The following is a 25,250-nucleotide window of genomic DNA, read 5'->3' as shown; positions in this document are numbered from 1 at the left end:
GTAGGGTATTCTCTTTTCCCCTTTTTTTTTTTAAAAAAAATGGTGGTCCCAAATGGGGGCAGCAGTGCATNTATATATATATATATATATATGTTGTGCAATGGAGAAGGGGGCTACTATTCATGAGGATCATAACCATTGGAGGTGGCTCTCATCTCACATGCCAACCTTTCAAGGTTAGGTAGAGATGATAGTAATGCTAGAAAGTGATGTGTAGGGTTTTCATTAAATTAAACCTTTGGCCTCTGATTAATTTTTTTTGTAAAAAAAGAAAATAAACATTGTGCATAGTACTCACACATAACTTAAAATTTAAATTTTTTATCTGTAATTTTTAAATTTATTCTAAATTGATCTGTTCAACTGTTAATTATTAAAAAATAATAAACAAAATATGGATGTAATTCGTTACGCGATGCTTAGATGGACATATATGTAACAAATTCTATTCATATTCTCATATAGTGTGTTAATGAACGCATAGATGTGGAACAAACTCAAAATGTCATAGATAAAAAAAGGTGAAATTTAAAGTTAAAGATGAAAATGAAATAATTGTGAAAAGGCTTGTTCATATATATATTTTAACATCTTGTTAATGGATAAATGAATTATTTAGAACAAATTCAAAAGGTCGTGAATGTAAAAAAAAATTAAAATTTTTTTAATTTCCGATGAGACGAAATATTGTGAAATGTCAGGGACTGATGGTGTAAATTACTCAACTATGGCTACACTTGAAAGCTTTCTTATAACTGGCAGTGCTCCTTTCTTAGGGTTTTAATTTGAAAGACATTATTAAAAAAAATGTTTATATATACCGAGGGTTGCATGCAGAAAGAGAGTAAACCTAACAAGTTAAAAGGTCATGAAAGCAAAAATATATAAGAGATGGAACTAAACCTAACAAATTAATGTTCATTAAAAACCTATCAGATAAATCCTTGGGAACCTTCAATAGAAAATATAGGAGCCCCATGTCTCACATTGGAGTGTTGGCAGACTTGGTACTGTCAGTTTAACTTGGGCATGAAAATCACTTACAAGTTGTCTTGTCCTGCCATGCGAATGCACTTTGCAGAATTAGGAGCACAGAATTGAAGTACTTCTAAAATGACTGGTCACTACTTTTCCCATTTTTTCCCCTTGTCTTTTTTAAAATATATCATCAATTAACTCTTCAAAAAAATCAGATGGTTGGTCCCTGGTCTTAATTTCATATCATTACTTTCTTGGTGAATAATTTTTGTTAATCTCGCTTACCTAATGATTTATCTACTTATCCATATTTTTTTTTCAGTTTAACTTGATGGTAAATTAATTATTTCGAAGTTTCTACGAGTTTGCAACTTATGGTTAATGACAGCAGAATCAAATTGATATTTATGAATTCATTATCAACAATCAATCGAATCCCAAATACACGGAGCAATATAAATAGCATGGACTGAAGCCGTAAACTCCATACAGCAGAGGTAAATGCAAAGTAAAAATGAATTTGCATGGGAAAAAAGTTAAAAAGGAAATTAATTCCATCAGCTAATTTACCAAGTAACAAATGCATTTTTTTCCACTTTTGAATTCCGCACAAAGATAAACCTGTCAAACAGTAAAGGGTACTGAAAACTCGTACTGACATACTTATTTTGATAGTGAATATTGTAACCTGAAAAACCAAAACCTCAGCCCTGCATGAATGCAGCATGAATTTATAAGGACAAAATTTTTTTATTTAATTCTCTTTTTTTTTTTTTTTTACCGTGGTGATCGGTTCATTGCAAGTATGCTTGTAACAGCATATACTTATGAATTTCAGAAGATGAAGCTTTCAAAACGATTTTCAGGCTTCCTATATGAAGGAGAAACATATTTGCCTGTCAGTGAAGCAAAGTAATTTGAGAGGCAGTTGCTTTACCTCATTATCACAGGCTTATATCTCATTCAATGTCCGGCAAAGAAAAAGGTACCAACTTTTACACTTGTGAGTACCTTTCACATGCCCTTTGGTGAAATTAATATTTATTTAAAAACAAAAGGAAATTAATTATTGGGAAATTTTGGGAAAAAAAAGAAAAAGAAAAATATGTCCAGCTAGTTTCTGTAGCCAAGCACACAAATTAAATAGCTTTTTAGTACAAATTGTTATTAGATTAGTACTTCAATTATATCATATGTAATATTTACAACTAGAATTAAATGCACTAATGTTTGCAGTCTTGTCTAACTACTAATAGTTATAAATGATGTTTATGGAAAGCTCTTTTGGGTCCTATGATATTTCTTCTTTGGAGTGGTCCTATAATAATTTTAACTTACAAAGATAAAAAAGTAAAATCTTGTAAAGTGGATTAGCTTTTAGCTGTTTTTTTTTTTTTAGCCATTCAAAAAGAACATTAATTAATATTATTATCTTTGACAAGATTTCCATAGATTTTGCAGCTCATATTTAGTTGTCTGCTGCTAATCAAAGAGAAACCAGGGTGAAAAGAGGCTGCTGCTATATATATATACTGCTACTGTTGCATTCATTTTTCTGAAAATGAAAGACCCTTTTATCTTTTAACCCCTTAAAATTATTTCATTTGTTTTATTATTTCGTCTTCTTTCCTTAAATCTCTTGAAACTCAAAAGAATAAATATTTTATGTTAAGAGGGGACCGCACGACATGTGGCTAGTTTGGAGAGGTGGTGAGGAATCTGTGAACGCCCTCTCCGGCTGGACGCAGCAGGGGGAAGGCAAGCCCTTTTTCTTCCCACACTTACTATGAAAGCTTTTCTTTGCATGGTAGAACAAGATATATATTGGCAATATCTCAGCTTCTCACACCGAAAAGGTCAATAATATCACATGTTTCCTTCTCATGATTTCCCAAAAAGAAAACCATTTTTCCTTCTTCGGATGCAAGACTTTCGTGACACCAATCCCATTTGCCTTGTATATGGTTACTATTCATTTATTCTTTTCTATTTTCTTTTGCATAAGTCACATTCTGGCTTCAAGAATTTAATTACCATATACATTTTTGCAGATTGCGTGCTTATGATAATTAAAAATTTAGTCAAATTAATTTTAGATAGATAGATATATATATATATATATATATATATGTTGCTATAAAAGCTGGCATGTAATTAAGCCTATAGTCGCTTTTCTAGGCTTCCATTGTTTTACTTTCAATTATAGAGACTATGCCATTTATTTACTGCAAAGTTATGCTCGGCCTAAGAGTTTTATGGTGTTAATATCAAAGGACAGAAGAACTGTGTTCAAAGTGTCCTATAGATTTAGATACCCATCTAAGCCTATATATATTCCTTGTTCTATATGCATCCTCCAATAAACCAAAGATAGGAAGATAAGATTGATCGTTTTGGGATATTGCTTTCCATTGAAATGTTCTAGATGTATTTGGAACCCAGTTTGTAGGTTTTGATCTGTTTAAAATATTGATACTTGTAGAAATGGGGGTCATTGGATTGCTTAGAATGATCAACCTGTGCTGACTAATTAATTGTACTCAAACTAAAAAGTTCATTAAGAAACAAAGAGAAAGGCTACCTTCAGTGTTCAAACAGAAACACCAAGGGAAATTACATTTTGTTAAAACTGAGAGATCCCAACTTTTTTAAGAATCCCAAATGAAAGATTTAACCCTAGAGAAACTCAAACTTTTTTTTTTCAATAAAGCTTAAAATGAAATGAAGGTAGGGAGAAGGAGCAAAGAAGAAAAACCAAAGAGAGACAATGAAAATGAAAATCTTAAAAAATTGAAGAAAGTTCCATCATCTGATTCATCTCTTCTACTTGACCAGAACTCTCATCCAAGAGCCACTTCTCGAGAAAAGACAATGGAGGATTATTGTTATTGCTCTGATCAGCTTTTTGCTTCCTGGTCTCCGGCGTCATTGTAACATTATTGACCTTGTCATCATCATTTCCAGAATCTTGACAAGTACCCTTTGAAGTAGAATCACATGTAGACTTGTCCCATGCAACATTGTTCATGTTCTCAAACGATAAAATCGACTCAAACTCTTCATGAGAGATCAACTCACCGCCTTCTTGTTCAGCTTTCCGTCTATATCCCCCTTGAAGAGAAGTTGGAGCTGCAGCTGAAGTACTACCGATACTATCATTGTTGTCAAAGCTGTTATTATTTTGATGATGAGACCATTTTTCTTTAAGAAGAGTAGTACTGTTACTACTGTTAGTCTTTGGTGATGATCTCATCCAACCTTCAAGCAGACGCGAAATATTCTCAGTGCTTGAAGCATATGTAGATGAGGAGGAGCTGGTTTGGTTTAGCCTAAGAGTAGTTGAAGCTGCCGGGGTACCAAAATCTAAGCTCCTTCTCTCATTGAGGCTTTTTGAAACAAACTGATGACTTGTTGCAGTTGAGTCCTGTGCCATGTTGGGTTCCAACGCTGACTGAAACTTCTTTAACTTCTTCTTCAAGTGGGTGTTCCAGTAATTCTTTATATCATTATCTGTTCGTTGTGGTAGGTATGAAGCTATGGCTGCCCATCTTTAAACAAAGTAAAAAATTTGTACACTTAAAACATGGTCCACTAAAAACTATAAAAGAGACAGTATTGAATCTTTTCTTTTGATCTGTTGAATAGGAAAAGAATGATAATTGAGGATTACTTGTTACCCAGTAATGCTTGCAAATGAATTATCATCCCTTCTTCATGAGGAGTGAAGTTCCCTCGCTTGATTCCTGGTCTAAGGTAATTAGTCCATCTGAGCCTGCAACTTTTGCTGCATCTCAGCAATCCTTTTATACAACCCAAAAAAAAAAGAGAGAGAGAGAGATTTGAATCATTTGTATACTCTGAATCAGACAAAACAATAACAAGACCAAAGAAAACTACGAAATTCCCATTTTTCATTGAACTGATAAATATCTATATAAGCTAATAAAAACATGAAGAAACAAAGGAAAAAGAAAAAAACAAGGAAAAAAGTTGGATCTGTTTGTTGCTGTAATACCAGTATTTGTGGGAACTGATCTCCAATTTCCTGGACCATGTTCTTGGATGTAAGAGACTAGAATGATGTCTTCCTCAGGAGTCCATGGGCCTTTCTTGATACCAACTTTATCACAGCAAGGAGGTCTTCCCATGGCCTTGCTTTCAAGTTCCACCTCCTTTGCTTCTTTTCTCTTTCTTTCTTCTCTCTTTTTTCTTGGCTTTCGGCTATAAAAGGAGCTTTCAAATGGTGCCATAACCATGTGAGTGTATATATACAAGGTTAGAGGAGGGAAGCAACTTTTTTTACACCATTTTGATCTACCTTGCTGAGTCACTAGCCCCTTTTATTAACTTCGCCTTAAATATAGTCAATCCAAGAAAACCAAAGTCAGAAGGGGAAGCTGAATATACAACTTCTCTCTCTCTCCCACTGGCCTTTCCTTTCTGGCTCACATGTCGCAGCAGCTCACCATCAAAGGTAAAGGCAATAACCTTCACACTATTGGGTTTTAATTTATATCATCTCCATTTCTTTTGAACCTCTCAATTGTTGTGTGGCTCATCCTAGATTTGAAAGCATTGAACTATTAATTAAAACAAATTGAGAAAATTTTTATCTACATATAAAATGGTAATCTTTTGGTCTCATGGTATATTATAATAGTATTTAGCTTTATATTAATGGTAAATGCATGTGTCTCATATTTCAATTTAATGGTGAATGCATATATCTTATATTCAAAAAAATCGAAATGTTTTTCTAAATAATTAACGCATACAAAATTCTAATATTGATTTAATTCTTTGTGATTATTTTTTAATTAATAAAAAAATTAGAGTGAAAAAGGTCAACATTTAGATTATTGTGTCAAAGATTTGTTTTTTTTTTTCACTAATGACATGTTCTATGAAACATACTTCTACTCATCAATCAATCATTTTCTTCCTCTATAGTATGTGTATGGATTTTTTGTCTATGCCATTTCCTCATTTGTCCTTTTTCCCTTTCTTTTTGTTTTCTCTTGATTGCAGTAATCTTTTAATAAAAAGAAAACCATTTGCAAAAAGTTCTTTTTTATTTGTTTATTTTATCATTGCAATTTGAGATATTTTTCCATGCATAAAGAATAGTTCCTCGATTATTGATAATAATTAAGACATCGACATTTTTCTTGTATTCTTTTTCCTTTTTGATAGCAGACAGTTTCTCAAAACTAATAATTACATCAAAAGGACACCTTTATAAATGAATTTTCATAACAAATATTTTTGGTCTTCCAATTGAATTCTAGTTGCTCGTCAACTGGGCTGGCCCAAACCCAACCTGTGAAGCCCTACGTTTTCAGCCTACTGAGTAATTAGTGATTAGACTAGAGATTCAGGCAGGGGATTAAATTCTATTTAGTCGCCCATTTCTAATTGCTGCTCCTCCTACATGGGCCAATTTGATTAATTTATTTTGGTTGAAATTGAGTTATTTTGATTCTATCGTTACCTTTTGGTTAATTTATAAATCATATATAAAATTTAGACATGATGTTTGAAAAAGTTCATGAATTCTTTAAAAAATTCAAATAAGTCATTGATTCAATCAAACTTTTGTATTTTTATTTTAAATCAATTAGGTTTTTATGATTAATAATTGATTAATTGTTATTAGTTAAAATATTATTTATTATTTTATACCCATACGATATTGATATAATGATATTAACGTGATATTGATATAGAGGGTAAAAAATATCACATCAACATGTCACGTCATCATTTAATATGATCTATCAATATGTCATGTCAACATCACGTAACATAAAATGATAAGTGATATTTTGATTTATAACAATTAATTTATAAATCAAGACTTTTTTTGTTTTCATTCGAAAAAGGAAAAATAAATGAAAACCTTATGTTTTTTATTTTTTTCCTAATGCATAATTCCGCATGTGCTTCTTTCTTCATCTCTTTATATCTAATTAATGGTACATAATATAATTGGTGTAATTTTTTTTTTTGATGTTTTCCTAATTTATGGTTAAATAATAAATATATAAATCACGATCTATTCTTTATGGGAGGAGAGTGCTGTATGCATGCTAAGAAGAAATAGACAATGGAGGAACAGGAAAAGTGGAATAAAATGTTAGACATTCTACCATTAATTAAGGGATATTACAATTAATATCCGGTTTTCAAATTAACATACATAATTATGAATTATTAGAGAGAAATAGCATTGGGAATATATGTATGTATGCTAAGGTTGTTCATTTAACTCAAGCACTGATGATATGATCTTGCATATATATACATATACATATACATATATATATATAAAACTAACCTACATTTTAATTAATCATACTATACGTCTAGTTAAACCTAGCTACACTAACATGCTAATTGAACTTGGTTTAATGGATAGGATTTAATTTAACCTACATTTTAATCAATTTGGGATCTTTTATGAAACTTTGATCATTCATCTAGGCAAAAATGTCAACAATTCTTCTTTATATAAACATGTCAAAAAAAGAAATTGAGCCCTAATTATCGAAATAATTCTTAATATAAATGACAAAATTATTATTTCAAACAGAAAAAAAAAAAAAAAAACCCCAACTTCAGACGCAATGAAACCTGAATCTAATTTTAAACTTTCTCTTTACCATTGAAATACGATCTCATCAGCTTCAACAAGAGAATCATATATGAATACAAGAAATCAATATTAAGTCATCTTCATCAAAGTACAGCCTTGCATTACAGATGTGCTCTTGTAAATATAACTTCCTTTATTAACGCTGCATATGATGGAAAAAAAAATCTTGTTTGATCTTCTTCAATTCTTTAATCCGACATTGAAGAATAACGTTGCCTGCATTTTGATTATACTGACAGAAATGAGTTGGGGGAGAGGATCTGTGATGAACAACTTAGAACTCAAAATTTAGTTAGATAGAAGAAGAAGAAGGTATTAAACTCTTGACCTGCCAGTATTTAATCAATTATTATTGGTTTACTGATAATTATATTTTAATGTTGTTAAAGTTTTGAAGCTGCGGTTTTCATGTGACGATGTGTTGCAACATCATGAAAGGATATCTTGGCACCATAGGATCCTTGCGCCATCGACAAGTACTCTACACTACTTTAATTTTTTTGTTGGTACGTACCTCATTTTAATTTATGATTTTGAGTTTTATATATATATATATATATATATATATATATATATATATATGTATTTTTCCATGACTCCTCTCGTCTTTAAATTGAACATAATTTTTTTAAGTTCTAATGGGAAAATGAACACATATGTTGTATAATTTTTTCTTCGGTTGTTCTTTAATTCGCGTATAAATATAAATTAAAATAACTTCTACGTAGAAAATATTTTTAAAATAAGAAGAAAGAGTCAATTTTATAGTCTTTAAACCATTATTTAATCAATATTTATTGGTTTATTATCCCATATAGAATTGGTAAAATGTAGGAGTATATAAACGGTCTAAACTAAAGGGTGGCATTTATAGTTTTTACCAATCAGAAAGATCCAATAATTATTTTCAGATCCTTCATCTATACAACAAGTTACATCATGTTCATTCAGGGTAATAGCACATTTTCTTCGCCCCATCTTTTCCAAATGCAAAATTAATATTTTTAAAAAAATGTTATTATTACTTAAGTTGTAATTTCTTTTTAATCTCTGTTAAAATAATTATGCAAATTATCTTAATAATCGCTTGTCGACGACGTGAAACATGACCAGACAATTTCGCATGTGTAGTTTTTCCTTTTTCATTTCATTAATCTTGCCTCGAGAAAAGAAAATGATGTTGGCAGAGACTTGAATTGAAAATGATATATTATTAAAAACCATTAAATATGGATGAACAAAAAATTAATTTATTCTATTTTAAAGATATGTGGGAATTCAAGGATGAGTAGAAAGCAAAACTAGCCATGTAAACAGAAAAGTACTGTAGAGTATATGAAAAGGGTTAAGTAATTAATTTTGCAGAGAGGGTATTGCCTAAGGAAACTGGATGTATAATTTGCATTGAAAACATCTCGACCTTATAAGGTGAGCTCAGTAAATTTTGAGGGCACCAACCCAACAACTTGTGCGGCCTTTGTATATTTCTTGAGTGAGGGTTTCTTATTTTTCTGATATGTTTTTTTTAGGCAGCAAATGGTCCAAGTCCAACATAAATATTGGTTTATGAGCAGAAAAGTGCAAAGTGGTTAGTTTTCACCAGACTTCTCTGCACAAATTTATGGGAAATTAATTGGGTTTTTGAGGGAGGCTTTTGCAGTAATAGCAACGCGGAATTTAGTGAGAATTTAGATGGAATTACTACAACAACTACCCTCATATTAATTCACCCCTTTTAAAATATAATTATTAACTTATCTATCATTTGTAACATATTTTGGTACTAAATTTATTATTCTACACGTGACTAACTTCCTTTATTTATTTGTCTGTCAGTAGGCAAAAGTAAAGTCATTATCTTAATTAGTGTTTATATATATATGATTAATTTTCTATATATTATACTCGTTTGCATATGAATATATATGATTTAGCATGATAATCAACAATATTGCTATATATCTATCTATAACTAGATTTAAAGGAAGCCCTTTGGGGCTTCCTTGCTTGACAGTTGACAATGATATTACCTGAAGGAGAAAATCATTATAAACCCCGAATTCAAGAGTCAGTTACTTGGTTCACTTCAATGTGTAATGACATTTATACTGATTTAATTATTTGACAAGATCAATTGCTCTGTCAATCTTATTTCATAAATTTATTAATAATATAAAAAAAAATTTCTGACAACCAAATAAATGAAAATCAACTAAATCTCAAATATGAGCTTGCTTACTTACATTTTAATATTTTTTTTATAATAGTCATATAAAGGTACACGAATCTCATAAAATTTTCAAAGTGAATATTTTCAAAGTTTTTAAGTTTTTTACTTCATTCAACAGCTAAAAAATATGTTTCTTTTTAAACACACATAAAATTTAATATTACTGAAATATCCTATTTTAAGTCTATCTTATCATCTAAAATTTATGGACATAAACAAAAGAAAAAAGTTGAGAAAAATAAGTACTATAATTTGTATAGTTACACTCTTTTTACTTTATCATTAGCGAACAAGAACATAACTGATTATACAACTTCAAATCACTAAATCAACTTGACTATGAAAAAAAAAACACTTTCTTACAGTTTAGATCACTAAATCAACTTGACTATATATAAAAAAAACACTTATATGCATATGGGCGCCTTATTTAAGCTAATAAATAATCTCATGTAAGCTTTTTACTGTAGATTGGGCATTGAAAATTAAGAATAATAAAAAAATTGTTATATTTAAAGGAAATCCCAAAGGGTTTTTTGTTTACACTTGACAAGATTCTTGGTTTGACACGTGGTTGTTGAGGCATGGGATTGAGGTTTAATGGAATTGGATTATAGTTGGATTTTTGGGCATGAGTTTGAGGTTTGGGGTGGGTTTGGATTAGATTTTTTGCTTCTCATGATCGAAGTTCTAGATTTTTGTTTGACTTTTTATATATGAGTATTTATAAAAAATAATGGTTTTCAGAGATTGAGTTACTATATATTTTATTTTTTAGTATTAAATGTAATTAATAAAAAATGATGTAAATCAACTAGCTAAAGATAGAATTTTAAAGGAGATTGAGTTACTATATATTCTATTGTAAATTTGAAGCTTTTATTTAAAGTTTTATTTTGTAGTGAAGCTGTTAATAGGTGTGTTTTTGTATGGAAACACCACCACAAATACCTCAACAATGACTACAATAACATTAGTTATATTTTTGTAAAAGAATATTTTATAAATATCAATGTACATCAACAATTAGATATGATAATATAATTACTATTACATATCTATTTCTCAAAGTATTCTCAACTCAATTGGAAAAAAAAAAATTTGACCATCCCAAACGCATCGCACAGATAGCCGTAGACTTGACAATTTTAGACATGACACATCAACACGACACGAGAAGACACGAGGTTAAACAAGTTTAGATTTAACCTTAACGTGTATCGTATCTAATCATATTTGACATGTTTAAGACATAAAAGTTTTCATGTCTTAATGTGTCAGATACGAGTAACATGTTTAAAACACCTTTAATTAATCGTGTTAGTCATATTATCGTGTTTAAACATGNAAGTTTTCATGTCTTAATGTGTCAGATACGAGTAACATGTTTAAAACACCTTTAATTAATCGTGTTAGTCATATTATCGTGTTTAAACATGTAAACATAACATGTTTATTAACTTGTTAAAAATTTATAATCAAAGACTATTTTAGCCTTATTTAAATAATTTTAAACAATTAATTTAATAAGATTTTTAAATTTTATAAAAAAATAATGTAATTATGTCATGCCCAAACCTTAATTTTAAATTTTGTTTTGTTATATTTGATGTTATTGTTATTTTTTTTGTTATAATTGTTTTTATAATTATGGATTTTAAATTTAAATAATAAAATTATATTTAATTATAAATATTTTTATTTAATTGTGTTATTAATTATATCGTGTCATATATTGACACATTTAACAAATGTATTAATTGTGTTGTATCGTGTTATACTGTTATTAAACGTATACATATATATTTTTCAAATTTAAGACACAAATAGTATTCGTGTTATGTTCATATTTAACCTTAACGTAATTTGTATCTAATCGTATCTGACACATTTAAGATACGAAAACATGAATTGTCAGATTTAGGTACGTGAAAGTTGATGAAGGAGAGCTTGAGCAGGATCAGAAATTTTATGTCCTCTGTGTATACTACTAGCCAAATGTCCAAAAGCTCTAAAACCATCAGAAACCATATGATACTAGGGAAGGAAGATAAAGATATTACAAGTTTCATGTATTTTTTTTTTAATTTGAAGAGAAAGGAGATTCGAACTCTATTCTTCAGGTAGGAAACATACACCAACCAATAAGCTAAATACTAAAGCACAAGATTGATTTATTCATACAACTGTTTTCTTTTTTCATAACATAAATAAATTTCTTGGCTAATTTTTTTTTTGTGGTAAATTTGATCTTAGCTATATATAATCAAGGAAACCATGATGTAAAGAGTTTTTGCAATGGTATCAAATAATTAATTATGCAGAGTTTATTAGGAATTTTGATTCGAGTAGTTAATTTTGGATAGATCACATATATGTACAAACCAGTAACCTATAACATTTATTGGTTGACCCATCAGTATTTTAATTCTTCAATAAATTAAATTATTTAACAATAAAAAAAATATTTCTTTTGTTCAGCCAAAAGAACCTTTCTATATCTACTAAGAGAGTAAAAAATAACACTAATTAATTTGTTCAGCTTCTTCATCCCTCCATTCTTTAACATGACGGATCGTAAGTAGAAAGGCTTTTGATTCCGTACAGTGAGACAAACAAGGCTGCATTCAACCAAATATTGTGCATTAGACGTAGAGAATTCAAGGGGCAAGCAATCCATTAAGGCTAAAGTATATGTGATTTTAAGATGAAATCTTAAATTCTAAATAAAGTTTCGTTTCATTTCGTTATTACTGTTATTATTGAACAATTACTTCTTTTTTTTAAAAAAATTTATTAATTTCTAATCTTTCATGGACAACATACTCCTAACAAGTCATTGAATAAGATAAAACTGATTTTCAAAGGTAATATATTATAAAAATGAAAGTTATTATCTAGATTAAAGCCTATGTTGGTCATGTCACCCGTTAACATATTCTATTTTTGATAGATATGAGAAATCTTTACCTCTCAGTCGAGTTACAACAAACTACGAATAGTATCCAATAAATCAGAATTTGCACATGAATACGATGTATTAGCTGTAATTGCCTTAACCACAATTTTATTGTCCACCTGCAGCCATATCCTACGAATTCCTTTATCCCTTGCTATGTAAAGACTGTATAAGACTCCCCATAATTTGGCCCTGTAGGATCAACACCTCCCCAACTTTGCAGCAAAGCCACTTAACCAATATCCTTTATAGCCGTGTAAAGCACCACCTGCCGCAGCCAAATTAGTACCACGACGTAATGCCCCATCTGAGTTTACTTCTACCCAACCCTGCGGTGGATTCTGCCATCCTACCAGCACTTCTCTTTTAGAGCCAGCAGGGCCAGCTGCTACGTGTGCAAGGAATAGTGATAGCATTGTGTGACGCGGCAGTTAAACTTTTTAGCATCGACAACTTACTAACCATAGGAACCAAATTGTCTTAAAAATTTTTTTGCAATAATGATGATGTTTAATAAAAATAAATTTAACTGTCTTTTAAGAGACACTCTCAATTTTTTTTTTTAAGCAGGTAAAACTTAAAAAACTTATTCCAAAAGGATTAGGGGTTGGAAATTTAAGAACATAAAATGAAAAAGGTTAATGCAATTGAGAAATAAAAAAATCATGTTAAAAACGTGTGACGAGCACGTTTTTATCATGCAAACCTCTTCTTAAATACTTTTACTGTCTAAATAGGTTTGAGGAATCCGAAGTAATTGCAAAAGAAAGTAATAAAAAAGAAAACTGCCATGCTCTGCTTACTTTCTGACTCAGTAACAATTGAATGAAGAAACTCAAGGTTTGGAATAGTTCTGACAAAGAGCAGAGCATGCAACATGTTAGGTGGCTTAATCCTTGAACACAAGTAAAGTCCTAAATTATTCTGCCCAACAAACGGATTGAATTCAAGATAAAGTATCATTTCCTACCATTTGTACCTTATTCTAAAAAATGAAACAATGCAAAATACCTAAACCCACTTCCTACATTATACAATTTTTGCATCACATGCATCCTACGTAAATAATAATAAATGCAAAACAGTGCTTTTTTTCTTAATTAATTGGTTGCACAAATTATTTTTTTACCTAAAACTTTAATTTGAATTATGAAAAGAAAATGTTTGGAAATAAAAATATTTTTTTATTAAAAAAATAATAATAATAAACTATTTTATTAATTAAGAAGGTTAAAATTTTTTTGAAAATAATAAAGAAGTATTAGTTGGATATTTTTAATATAATGAAAATACAAGAGTTGGCAAAAAATTCCATACCCTTGATGAAAGTAATTTTTTTACTATAAAGTACAGATTTGAGCTGAAACTCACTCACCAGGCCGAAACAAAAGAGACTTAGAACAATCAGAATCAATCCATTTTATCCACAACGATGTCTTTTTGGGTCAATGTCTCTGTTAATTGGTTATTTTTTTTCAGCTTTCTTTGTTGTTATAAGCAGAGGTAGATTGATTTGCCAGGAAGGGTTGCAATAAACTGAGGAATTGGCTACGGTAATTAAAGACTTATGGCTTGAAAGCCCCAGACTTCCTTCTTCCTTTTCACATTTTCCTTCCCCTTTGTTTGCCTGGTTGTCGTTGTCTGGAACCAAAGGCCCTGGGAAATTAGACGGCAGACCGGTTGTTGGAGCCCGTGCCTGCAACTTCTGAGCCGATGCACAACAGACCTGAAGGCTCATGGTTATTTCTGGGAGATTCATGTTCTGCAGTTATAAAGTCTTTGTCCACCAAAGGAAAATATAAAGAACAAAGATATTACAAAGATCTTGGTGTGTAATATTTCTCATTACAAGTCAAATAAATACAACGAGGGTTGGTACAAGGGCATTACAGCGGAATTAATGAACATTCAGCTTTGGAAAGCCTGGATATGCCACATTTCTGCACATTCTCAGCACCCCACGTACAAAAAAAGGCACAATGGATAATGCCAAAAGGCCAGAACCATACAGAAGATGGTACGGGCAGCAAGTCGATTCAGCAAGCATGCTCATCTATGTTGTTTTACCTTGTTTATCCGGAGCTGTAAGAACATTAACTGGACATCTTAGTTATTAATGTACAACTGGATCTATAGCAAGAAATGCAGACCGTGTAGGTGAAATCATAAATAATTGCAGTTCCCAGACTGGTATGAATGACAGAAAACTAATAATAGAAATAAACAGGGATTGGAATAAACCATCAAGAACGTACTACTAGCAGAAAAACAGCCAAGCAGTGAGCACAAAGCAAACTTCCGCCTTTTACATGAAACCGTAACAATAATAATAGAAAAAAAATAAATTTAATGAACAAAATAATTAGCAAACATAGATTCAAAACATTTCAGAAGAGCATTTTCAACTTGGGCTACATGTGGAAAGTATTCTTCCCAAGTCCTAAGCTTGTTTTATCGTGTTCATTAAGTTTTCAGTTAGGTAACACAATCACTTTCATACTAACAGTGGTTTACCACCATTCATGTATAGTGTTTGAAGCATAAGAAAGGAGAATAATACTATGCTTCAGCAAAAGCATACTCCAAGAATTTTTAAATTATAGGAGCATTCCAACTTGGGCTACATGTGGAAAATATTCTTCCCAAGTCCTAAACTTGTTTTATTGTGTTCATTTAGCTTTCAGTTAGGTAACACAATCACTTTCGTACTAACAGTGGTTTACAAATTACCACTATTCATGTGTAGTGTTTGAAGCATAAGAAAGGAGAATAATACTATGCTTCAGCATGTTTCAAAAGAATCATGACACAAACAAGCATACTCCAAAAAATTGTCAAGTATAGGAGGAAGATCCCTAGGAGATTCCCTAAAATAGCTTCTTGATTCATGAAGAGGACTCGATTTTTCCTACCATGCCATCAGATGCACACTTAGGAAGCCACTAGCTCCCTGGCCACTTTATTTTTCATAGCAGCTAACTCTTATCACATACAGTTGACATACACTTTGTCTCAAGGGACAGAAAAATCCTTGAAACAAATGTTCATACTTCTGAACAACATCTTATAGCCATTCTTCTTTTGAACCTAGTTATAATTATCGGAACTGGTGATGGAGGTTTTATTTCATATCTACAGAAAAATCCTCCAAACAAATTTCCGAATACCACAAGGAAACTAGCAACTACCATGTATCGACCCATCCCTCACCTCTTTTTCTCTGTTTCATTTCTTTCTGGGAGGAAAGTGAGTATTGTATCATAACCAAGCATCTTCACAACCTAAATTCCTTTCTAAAGGAAGTCTTATGGCTTCTCAGCTCAAATGGATGATACTTATCATTTTAAGCTGATGAAATGTTGAGCCTGCCATATAGATTATGCTAGAATGATATCATAGGGCAAGAAGGGGAATGCAGAACTGGTGTTTACCATCCCACTTTGGACTACTCTGTTAGAAGGACTTAACATGGTTGTAGTCCAATTAAACTATTACCAACATGACATGCTTTATAAGATAACAAATCACGCTTCATTTGAAAGGCTTTGCCCCCCTGAATCTAAATCGAACAATATTACAGCAAAATAAGATATAAACCTTATAAAGGAAAAAATAATACTGAAGATTGCTAACAATATTAGAACAAAAGGCAACAAGAAAATAAGAAATACAAAATTTGAATCACAAATTTCCATAGGAAGGCAATGAAACAAGTAGTTCTAAAAGATTAGAAGATAGCAAAATAATGAAGCAGAGAAAATAGGGCAAAGGTTACAACCCTATCACAGGCACAAATTTGTTTCCCCAGATATATGTTGGATGTGTTACTAAATGTAGGAATAAGCTAGAATCTTACAGTTGATGCATGTTTTCAACTTCTTCCTCTTCATCTTATTTTCATGGCTTTCATTACTCGTCAGCTTATAATCTCGTAAAGGGTGATATTTCATGGATTGCAACTCTTCCTTAGCTACATCAAGCCTTCGGTTCTCATCTCTCTACCATTAAAACACCAGAAACATAACAAATATCATCCACAATTCTCCACCAGGGTTATTATTAGACATGTTAGGACACAGTGAGAAATCAGTACTTACGTAAGCCTTATCAAACACTTGTAGCTGTTGGTTGCAAAGCTTAACTTCCATCTCGAGAGCATGGATTCTAGATTCAACTGGAACAACACATTGCTCGACCGTTTGTTTTTGCCTACCACGCACAACCTCAGGCTGCCACACATTCAAAGCCACCGATGCTTGACTGAAACACCCAACACCCCAAGGATTCCATCCATGAGCACTCACAAGTACAAAATCTATCTTCTATTTGTTATATATATAAAAAAGGTGCCATAGTCTCTCTGAGCGTTAAACCCAAAATTAGACTAATTCATATTACAACCCAAAATTACTCTGTTGGAAATATAACATATTAGTTTCTAACATTCTTACCTCAATTTCTGTTATCACTAATGCCAATAACAAGGGTATATTCAGTTTAAATTGGTTCGGTTTTAAACTGAAAAATTGAAAAACAAACCTTTAAAATTATATATATATATCTCAGATGTATTCATCTAAATATTTCTACTTTAATCTTTTCTTCTGAACAACCAACCTCAATTCCGAAAAACAAAATTTAAACATGAAATTATTACCTGACCTTATGTAAATTAGACAATTCCGAAACGGCAGACTTCAATTTCTCTCTTTCCTCACTTAACCGAACCTCAATTTCTCGAAGCTTCCTTAAATGCTCCGAAACTTGACTCTCTTTCCTCAACACCGCCCTTTTATAAACCAATAACTTCCTCTCTCTTTCTCTCTCAAACCTACACAAACCAAAAAACAAAAATAAATTTCAAAATAAAAGTTGAGAAATTATAATTTTCTTTGGCTTTACCTTATTTTGTAAAGAGATTTCGGGGAGGAGGATGATGGAGGTGATGAGATTTGATTGGGGAAATCAACGGAGAGTAAGTGGGACCAGAGTGAGTCCTCATTGGATAAACGGTGGAGACGCCTGCAGCTGATTGAAATACTACAAAGATCTTTGAATATGAAATTTGAGGATTTGATTCCAATTTCTAGTATTTTTCTCCATAGCTCGTCTGGCAGTTCGTTCTTCGAACTCATTTTTCTTCTTTTTTTTCTGTTTTAATTTGCGATTGATTTTTAAACGGTAAAGATCCAGATCTAATAAATGGTCGTTAGGGTCGGTTGCAGAAGATCATGGGCCGGTCGGGACCGGTCTGAATATCCATACCCCGATTATGTTCTTTGTTTTTTTTATTGAATAAATTATAATGCATAATTTCTTTTATACTATATAATAATTCTTCGAACATATGTTTTTAAAGTCATTGGAATCATATTCACATTCTTTGTTGGATTCATTTGGGACTTTCTCTTTTCTTCTTTAATTACTATTTTGTTTCTACACTTGAAATTTTATTATTAGCAAGCCAATAATGTGAAAATGGCTAAAACAGTATTCTCATCAAAATTCCACTAGGAGCATGCTTTGTTGAAACTTGAAAAAGTTAAATATATGTTTCCATGACCATGATCGAGGGAAAGAATATAAGAGAAAATTGATTCGAAATTAAATTTTTGTTTATTTCGATTACGATGAGATGATCTGATGTGCTCTTTGAATTTTTTTTGTTAAAGAATATTATAAAATGTTGTTGAATATTGTTTGATTTCATTGCAATTGGAATAGTTTTAACATTTTAACATTATATATACTATCATTTTTTTTCAAATAATTTTGTAAATCAAATTATTAATGAAGCCCCCACATGCTTTCTTTTTTTTTTTTAAATATTGGAATCCAAATGATGAACTTCAAAACATAGTATTAATTCATTATTCTTCTAAATATATGCATTCTAGTATTATTCCTTAAATGAAAAATCTAATAAGTTCCTTTGCGCATCTTCACACCAAACACATCATGAATATAAAAAAACGTGAGACTAAACATGATTCTCTTTGTTTGGTTTGGGAGAAAATCTTAAATGTTCTCCACCAAAATAATTCAAGTAAAAGCAAAACTAAACAAAGAACAACTAAGTGAATCCTCTGCCCATCTTCCTCCAACTATTTTAATGCTAGAGTATAAAAACTCTTAATTTTATTTTTAAAAAAATAAAAAAAATGACTTATTTAAATTTTTTAAAATAATTTAGAGATTTTTTAAAATATTATATCAATTAATTAATATTACAATTTCATAATATAGTATAGCTCCTTTGCACGAAAAAACAAATACTAATGTTATCATAACAAAATATTGTTTTGCATTATTCTTTTTAATAATTATGTGATATAACATTATTAGATTAGAAATTGGCTAATGCATAGTTGGGTGAACAAGACAAGACCAACATACAGAAGGAAACAGAATAAAAATGGCAAATTCCTTTATTGGTAGCTCACTTTTTCTTTTTCTTTAAGTTAAACTTTGCAAGAACTTTTCAAGAAAAATAATGATAATCAACAAAAAGAAAGAACTTGATAGAAATGGGCAAAAGGAGAGAAAATTTTATAGGTGATTGTACATATATACACAATTACACTTACACACATGTATGTGTGATTGATTGGTTGCGTGATATGTAAAGGAGAAATTAATTAATTAATTAATTTAGATAGTGTACTTAACCTTTGAATAAATGATAAAACGTTTTCTATAATATAACTTCATAAAATATAAATTTTATTTTTTACCGAAAATTTATAAAAAAAAAAAGGATGAAAGAAGCATATATTTCATTAAATGTGTTAAATAAAAATTCATTTCCTAATATTCTTTCCGTCCTCTTTGAGTCTTACCACCAAAACAAACCCAAAGGCCCCAAACCAAAGTGGGAAGGCAAAAACCAACTTTCACACCTCGTTCGGTAATTGAACCGAACCCCCGCATCAAAATGCCGTAACACCTCTAAAAGCAAAAGGAACAAATCCCACTACCTGCTCGACGAAACTCCCCAGTCAAAGATCAGCAATGGAGTCGAGCATCTTAGAATCAATCGGCCAAGAAATCATCGGCGTGATGTCCCCAGTCTCTCTTTGCATGCTCTTAGTAGTCCTTCTCGTGTACTCCCTCTCACCTTCCAACCCCTTTTCCTCTTCCTCTTCCGCTCCCATCCGTACAGCTGCAAATCTCGTTTACCTCGAAAACCCATCTGATACCGCTGCTCAGAAGCTCGAGGGAGCCTTGCTCAATGCCTTGGTCTTCGTTATCCTCATCGCTATAGTTACGTTTGTTCTGGTGCTGCTTTATTACTATAACTTCACCAATTTTTTGAAGAATTACATGCGATTCTCGGCTTTTTTTGTACTCGGTAAGATGGTAATTTTTGGCTTAGTTTTCTCACTTGATAAAATGGGTTTTGGTTTTATTTGTGAATATTTGGTGTTGAAAGCTGTTTCTTTGACTTAATTATGTGTTTAGAAATGTAGGTCTTGAGCTATTTATTATTATTTTGGCGTTAAAAGCTGTTTTTTTATTGCTTAATTATGTGTTTTAGTCATTTGGGTTTGGTTTGCTTTTGATTATTTGGTGTTGAAAGCTGTTTCGTTAATCAATTAAGTGATTTTGTTATCTGGGTTTTGGTTTCTTTATGAATATATGTACATAATTGAATCCCATTGGTTCAATCTGATTTGATTTTGTTTTCCCCTATCTTTTTTCAGTTAGGATTTTGCTAACAATGCCCTACTGGTACTTGGTTTCTATTTTAAACAATATCTTCATCCTAGAAATTTGGAATTGTCACATCAATTGTCAATCGAGGCATTTAATCTCAACTTGTTTCTGCAACTTAGGGACAATTGTTAACAAAACGGTTTTACTTATGATCTTAGGGCTTTTCTCTCCTTCTTGATGCCTCTCTTATTATGTTACATGTGGTAGCAATTCATAATTTTTTTTTGGGGATAGTCCAGTATATATCAATGCTGGTTGATTTGGTTATTTGGTTTAGCTGCCTGTTGATTTCATTGGCAAGGGTGTATTCCTGTTTTTCTTTTCGGTGCTGTTCTCTTTGTCACATGTTTTGTTTATGCATTTTGATTTTTCATAGGTCGAATTATTCTTCTTGGTGTCAGGTACAATGGGTGGTTCAATCTTTTTGTCAATAATCCAGCATTTCTCAATACCAATTGACTCAGTCACATGCTTTCTGCTGCTTTTCAATTTTACCGTTGTGGGGGTGTTATCCGTGTTTTCTGGTGGGATGCCGATTGTTTTGAGGCAAGGGTATATGGTATTGCTGGGGATAATTGTGGCAACATGGTTTACCAAATTGCCAGAATGGACTACATGGGCTTTGCTTGTTGCATTGGCTTTGTATGATTTGGTGGCAGTTTTGGCTCCTGGTGGCCCCCTTAAGTTGTTGGTGGAGTTGGCCTCAAGCCGAGATGAGGAGTTGCCAGCTTTGGTATATGAAGCTCGGCCAACAGTTTCACGCAATGAGGGAAATCAGCGGTCAAGTTTGGGGCTTCTTGTTGGTGGAGTTTCAGATTCTGGGTCAGTTGAGTTGCAGGCGGTGTCGAATGGTAATGCCCGTAGAGATGGAAGTGAAAATGGTAGCAGTTCTGAGTATGCTGCTATCCAGGTTAGAAGTTCAGAAAATGTTGAAGGCGAAAGGTCCCCATTGGTTGGTCATTTGAGAGAAAGGTATTCATCAGATAGTAACTCATCAGAGTATTCTACTGTGGTTTGCAATAGAGAATCTGAGATTGTTGTGGATGAGGAAATGTCTCCTCTTGTTGACTTGTTGGGGATGGACGATGAGAGAGAGCAGCCAAGGAGGGATGGTACGGGGGATTCAGTGATAGCAAGTAGAGGTATCAAGCTTGGTCTTGGAGACTTTGTGTTTTATAGTGTTCTGGTAGGCAGGGCTGCCATGTATGATCTAATGACTGTATATGCATGTTATCTTGCCATCATCTCAGGACTTGGGTGCACTCTTATTTTGTTATCTGTGTGCCGCCGAGCACTGCCTGCCCTCCCAATATCCATTACATTGGGTGTCATTTTTTACTTCTTGACTCGATTGTTAATGGAACCTTTTGTTGTTGGAACGGCAACAAATTTAATGATGTTTTAACAATCTGATTCTGTTATATGACAAGGGGAAGAAGAAAAAGGAGGTGCTTAGAAAAATTTTGATGATTTCTAGGCGAGATTTTTGTATACCCTTCGGAAATTAGTTGTGCATGCACTCTCTTTCCTTTCTTCGCATATAAATTCGCCTGATTCTAGTCCGAATTCAATAGTGCATCAACTTCAAGACAATCGGGTAATTCATTAAAATGTAATCTTACTGCCCTTTTGGGTCTTACTTCTATAAAATTTAGAGCTAATCTTGTTTCATTCATATAGTGATTCTTTTGATGGGGATAAATAAAATAATAAAACTTATGGTTAGATGTTTGTGTGAGTGCTGAAGACATAAACCCACGCATTCGCATAGAATATATGCCTTTTTGACAGAATATCTAACCTTGCTGCTTGGCTCTTATCTTTTATGCTTTTGGTGTGATTGATAACTTTTTTAAAAATAATAAAATCAAAAGCTCAATATCTAGAAGAGTAATTAATGAATTATTTGCAATAATATTGTGTATATGTGGCAGAAAATTTCTTTTATATTTTTTTCCCAAAATATACACTTCTATGATTGAGAATCATCCAGGGGTTATTCTAAGACATATCAAAGGGTTGTACATAACTAGATGAAGTTTTGTAGTAGAAAGGAAGAGTCACAAAGGGGATAGAGGGAGGAGGATAAAACAACATTAGGCCATGTAGAAATCAACAGGATTAAATTTTTATTTTATGTAATTTCGACTTCACTTTGATTTAGAGTAGATTCACCATCTGTTTATTCATCATTTTTATCGGCCAAACTTGGTTATGCTTCAGTTGCTGCAGTTTTGTTTTGATGTTTATTTCTTATATCCATGGTTCTTGGGTTAAAATGGCTTCCTACAAATAATCTGATGAGATTCCATCGCTGCAGCTGTTGATGTTTAGTTGTTTGTAATGATGTGAGTTTTTTTGCAGGTAGCATTTTTCCTGTTTCTACCTTTTAGCACTTTTAATTTCTGTAATCCAATCATTCTCTTCATGTTTGTCCATTCTATTATTTTTCAATGCATGTGATCCATTGATCAAGGTTTTATACTGGTCTCAATTGAACCATTTGAAAGAAAATTACATCTTTGGACTGAAGATAGAGTTTGATAGTTGTTATACATGGCTGCCTATATAACCAGTCATGGAACACTCTAGGCTTGACACCGGAAATGACCAAGACTATTGTCAAGAGAGCCAAGCGAAGGAAACCACAATCTAAATGTGATATCTTTCCTCCCTGTGTGACATGACTCTGGCTCTCTGCCCTTTTATTTGTAGTGATAATAAAAAAAAGAAAGTGATTATGATGCGTTCTTTTTGAAAGCAAAATCATTGGAGTCAGGCATTTTGGAGGCATTTCCATAATGTCTTCACACAATAATGGACAAGAAATCTTTTCAGCTTCAAGTTTAGCTAGTCTTCTTTAGATATCTCAATTCTGTTACTATGTCCTTAAGTATATTGGTAGACTGAGATGAGTGGGCTTTCAAGTATATTGTTTAACTTGTTTGACTATGATGGCTGGGTGTCAATGAAATTTCAAGTCTTGGATGGTTCAAATTTCTCAGTTTTGTCATAGAATAGATGGCTCTGATATCACTAATTCAAAGTTCGAATCCTTTAATATTCATGAGTGTCCAGAAAAGTGTCAGAAGATTTTTAGTATGGTTGATGCAGCACCACCCAATGGTATGCCTCAGTGTGTTGCTGAAGATTGCAAGTTGCAGGAGATTTTTCAAAATGCATTATCTGCCTAATTCATGAACAAAGGCAGGCTTCCTTGATGAAGCTGTAACTGCAAATTCACAGGCTCCAGGTAAGCCATGGGAATTGAATCCCCAGAGGTTGGCAACTGTACAAGAAGAGGTAACTGTAGAGCAGCGGTTCAGAGATGCTGAAACCACTGTTGAGTTTGCTTTGGATGAAGATGGGAGGTTGGTTCAGTGAAGTACTTCTTCGATTGGAAACTATGCTTCAGATTGCTCAGGAATGGTCCAAGCAAGCAATTGAAACTTCAGAACTTCTTATATTCAAAACTGTGCTTCAGATTGCTGAGGAATGGTCCAAGCAAGCAACTGAAATTCAGCACTTCTTAGATTGAAAACTGTGCTTCAGATTGCTCAGGAATGGTCGTCCAAGCAAGAATCTGAAACTTAATAATGTTGCTACCTCAGATTCAAGTACAAAGAGAACCTCATTCTAAGAACTTCATTCACACAAAGAGCTCAGGTCTAAAGGTACATGTTCCTTGGCTTTAAAATGTAGTTATGACCGCATCTGAGTTTGTGAAGAAGTTAATACGTTAAGCTTTGGGTTATGTATCTCAAACCTAAACCATATGACTATTGTACAAACAGATAATTGCTCGAATCTTTTGGCCATGTCTGTCTCAGAAATTAACTGAACCCTGTTTCACAAAGGATTAACTGCAGAACTCACCTGTGGTTTGGATAAGGCTTTAGTGGCACCAGCTACTCACTTTTGGTGTTTTCTGAGCTAGTGAACTCTATTTAATGTTAGTAGAGTTAATGGAAATAGCCCAATAAAGGAACAAAAATAAGCATCATAGTTGAAGTAGTGCATGACCTTTCTTTGGCTAACGAGAATGGTTGTTCCTGTCAACCATCTGAAGACTTTTGTAGCTGGTCCAGACTTCTTATTATGTGTTGGGTCGTTGAATATCTGTGAAGCCATCCTTTTGCACTATCCAAAGTTATGGTAGAATCCCAAGGTTTTCCCTCCCGTTTGAGTGGGGTTTACAATCTTTGTAGTGGAAATCTCCAGAGCAGGGAACTTGAATTCATCAATCATCTGCTAAATGTATTGGTAATATCTTTAGTGCCTTTATGCTTTATCTATATATTATTTAAATGTATTAGCTTTCATACTCAAGTATGTCACATGATGACTCAATCCATAGTACTCGTCTATGTGATACCTCAAATTGAAGATATTAAGTACTGTCATTCCAATTCAGACATTCTCCCATTACTTGATCCATTTATTTCTTTGCTGAAGTATCGTGTGAATCATTACCATTTGAACACACTTTAGAAATGACTAACAAGATACAGTATAAATTTCCTGACTCTTACGTCCAGTCCAAGGGACTCTAACATGCTGGGAGCTCAGCTAGCAGGGGAGGCAATCTATCTAAATCTGGAAGACCTTATGTTAGAATGGATGATAACACTTCCAAGATGCAAGACCTTTGTTTATCAGGGAATTGTGAGAAATAATCTTCTTCATAATTTTAATTCAAAAATATCATTTTT

At 32.3% G+C, this 25,250-nt stretch overlaps 3 protein-coding genes across 4 annotated transcripts; 1 reads left to right on the top strand and 2 right to left on the bottom strand.

Moving 5' to 3' along the window:
- Positions 3,501 to 5,297, bottom strand: LOC18599767 (myb-related protein 306). The gene is made up of 3 exons (XM_018120578.1): positions 4,994 to 5,297; positions 4,649 to 4,778; positions 3,501 to 4,526 (listed from the first exon to the last, which is right to left on the bottom strand). The coding sequence occupies exons 1-3, from the start codon at positions 5,232 to 5,234 to the stop codon at positions 3,761 to 3,763; spliced, it is 1,137 nt and encodes a 378-aa protein (XP_017976067.1). The 5' UTR covers positions 5,235 to 5,297; the 3' UTR covers positions 3,501 to 3,760.
- Positions 14,620 to 18,142, bottom strand: LOC18599766 (F-box protein SKIP24). 2 transcript variants are annotated; one of them, XM_018120495.1, is made up of 5 exons: positions 17,725 to 18,142; positions 17,480 to 17,653; positions 16,920 to 17,082; positions 16,679 to 16,820; positions 14,620 to 14,919 (listed from the first exon to the last, which is right to left on the bottom strand). In XM_018120495.1, the coding sequence occupies exons 1-5, from the start codon at positions 17,955 to 17,957 to the stop codon at positions 14,876 to 14,878; spliced, it is 756 nt and encodes a 251-aa protein (XP_017975984.1). In that variant the 5' UTR covers positions 17,958 to 18,142; the 3' UTR covers positions 14,620 to 14,875. The 2 variants fall into 2 exon arrangements, with proteins under 2 accessions (XP_017975984.1, XP_007029925.1); XM_007029863.2 differs by having other exon boundaries at positions 14,620 to 14,904; positions 17,725 to 18,135.
- On the top strand, positions 19,646 to 22,213 carry LOC18599765 (presenilin-like protein At1g08700). Its single transcript, XM_007029862.2, has 2 exons — positions 19,646 to 20,173; positions 20,940 to 22,213. The coding sequence occupies exons 1-2, from the start codon at positions 19,834 to 19,836 to the stop codon at positions 21,941 to 21,943; spliced, it is 1,344 nt and encodes a 447-aa protein (XP_007029924.2). The 5' UTR covers positions 19,646 to 19,833; the 3' UTR covers positions 21,944 to 22,213.

This window comes from Theobroma cacao, chromosome 5 (assembly GCF_000208745.1).
Source record: "Theobroma cacao cultivar B97-61/B2 chromosome 5, Criollo_cocoa_genome_V2, whole genome shotgun sequence".
NCBI classification, from domain to species: domain Eukaryota; kingdom Viridiplantae; phylum Streptophyta; class Magnoliopsida; order Malvales; family Malvaceae; genus Theobroma; species Theobroma cacao.
This window is presented reverse-complemented; position numbering and strand designations above follow the sequence as displayed.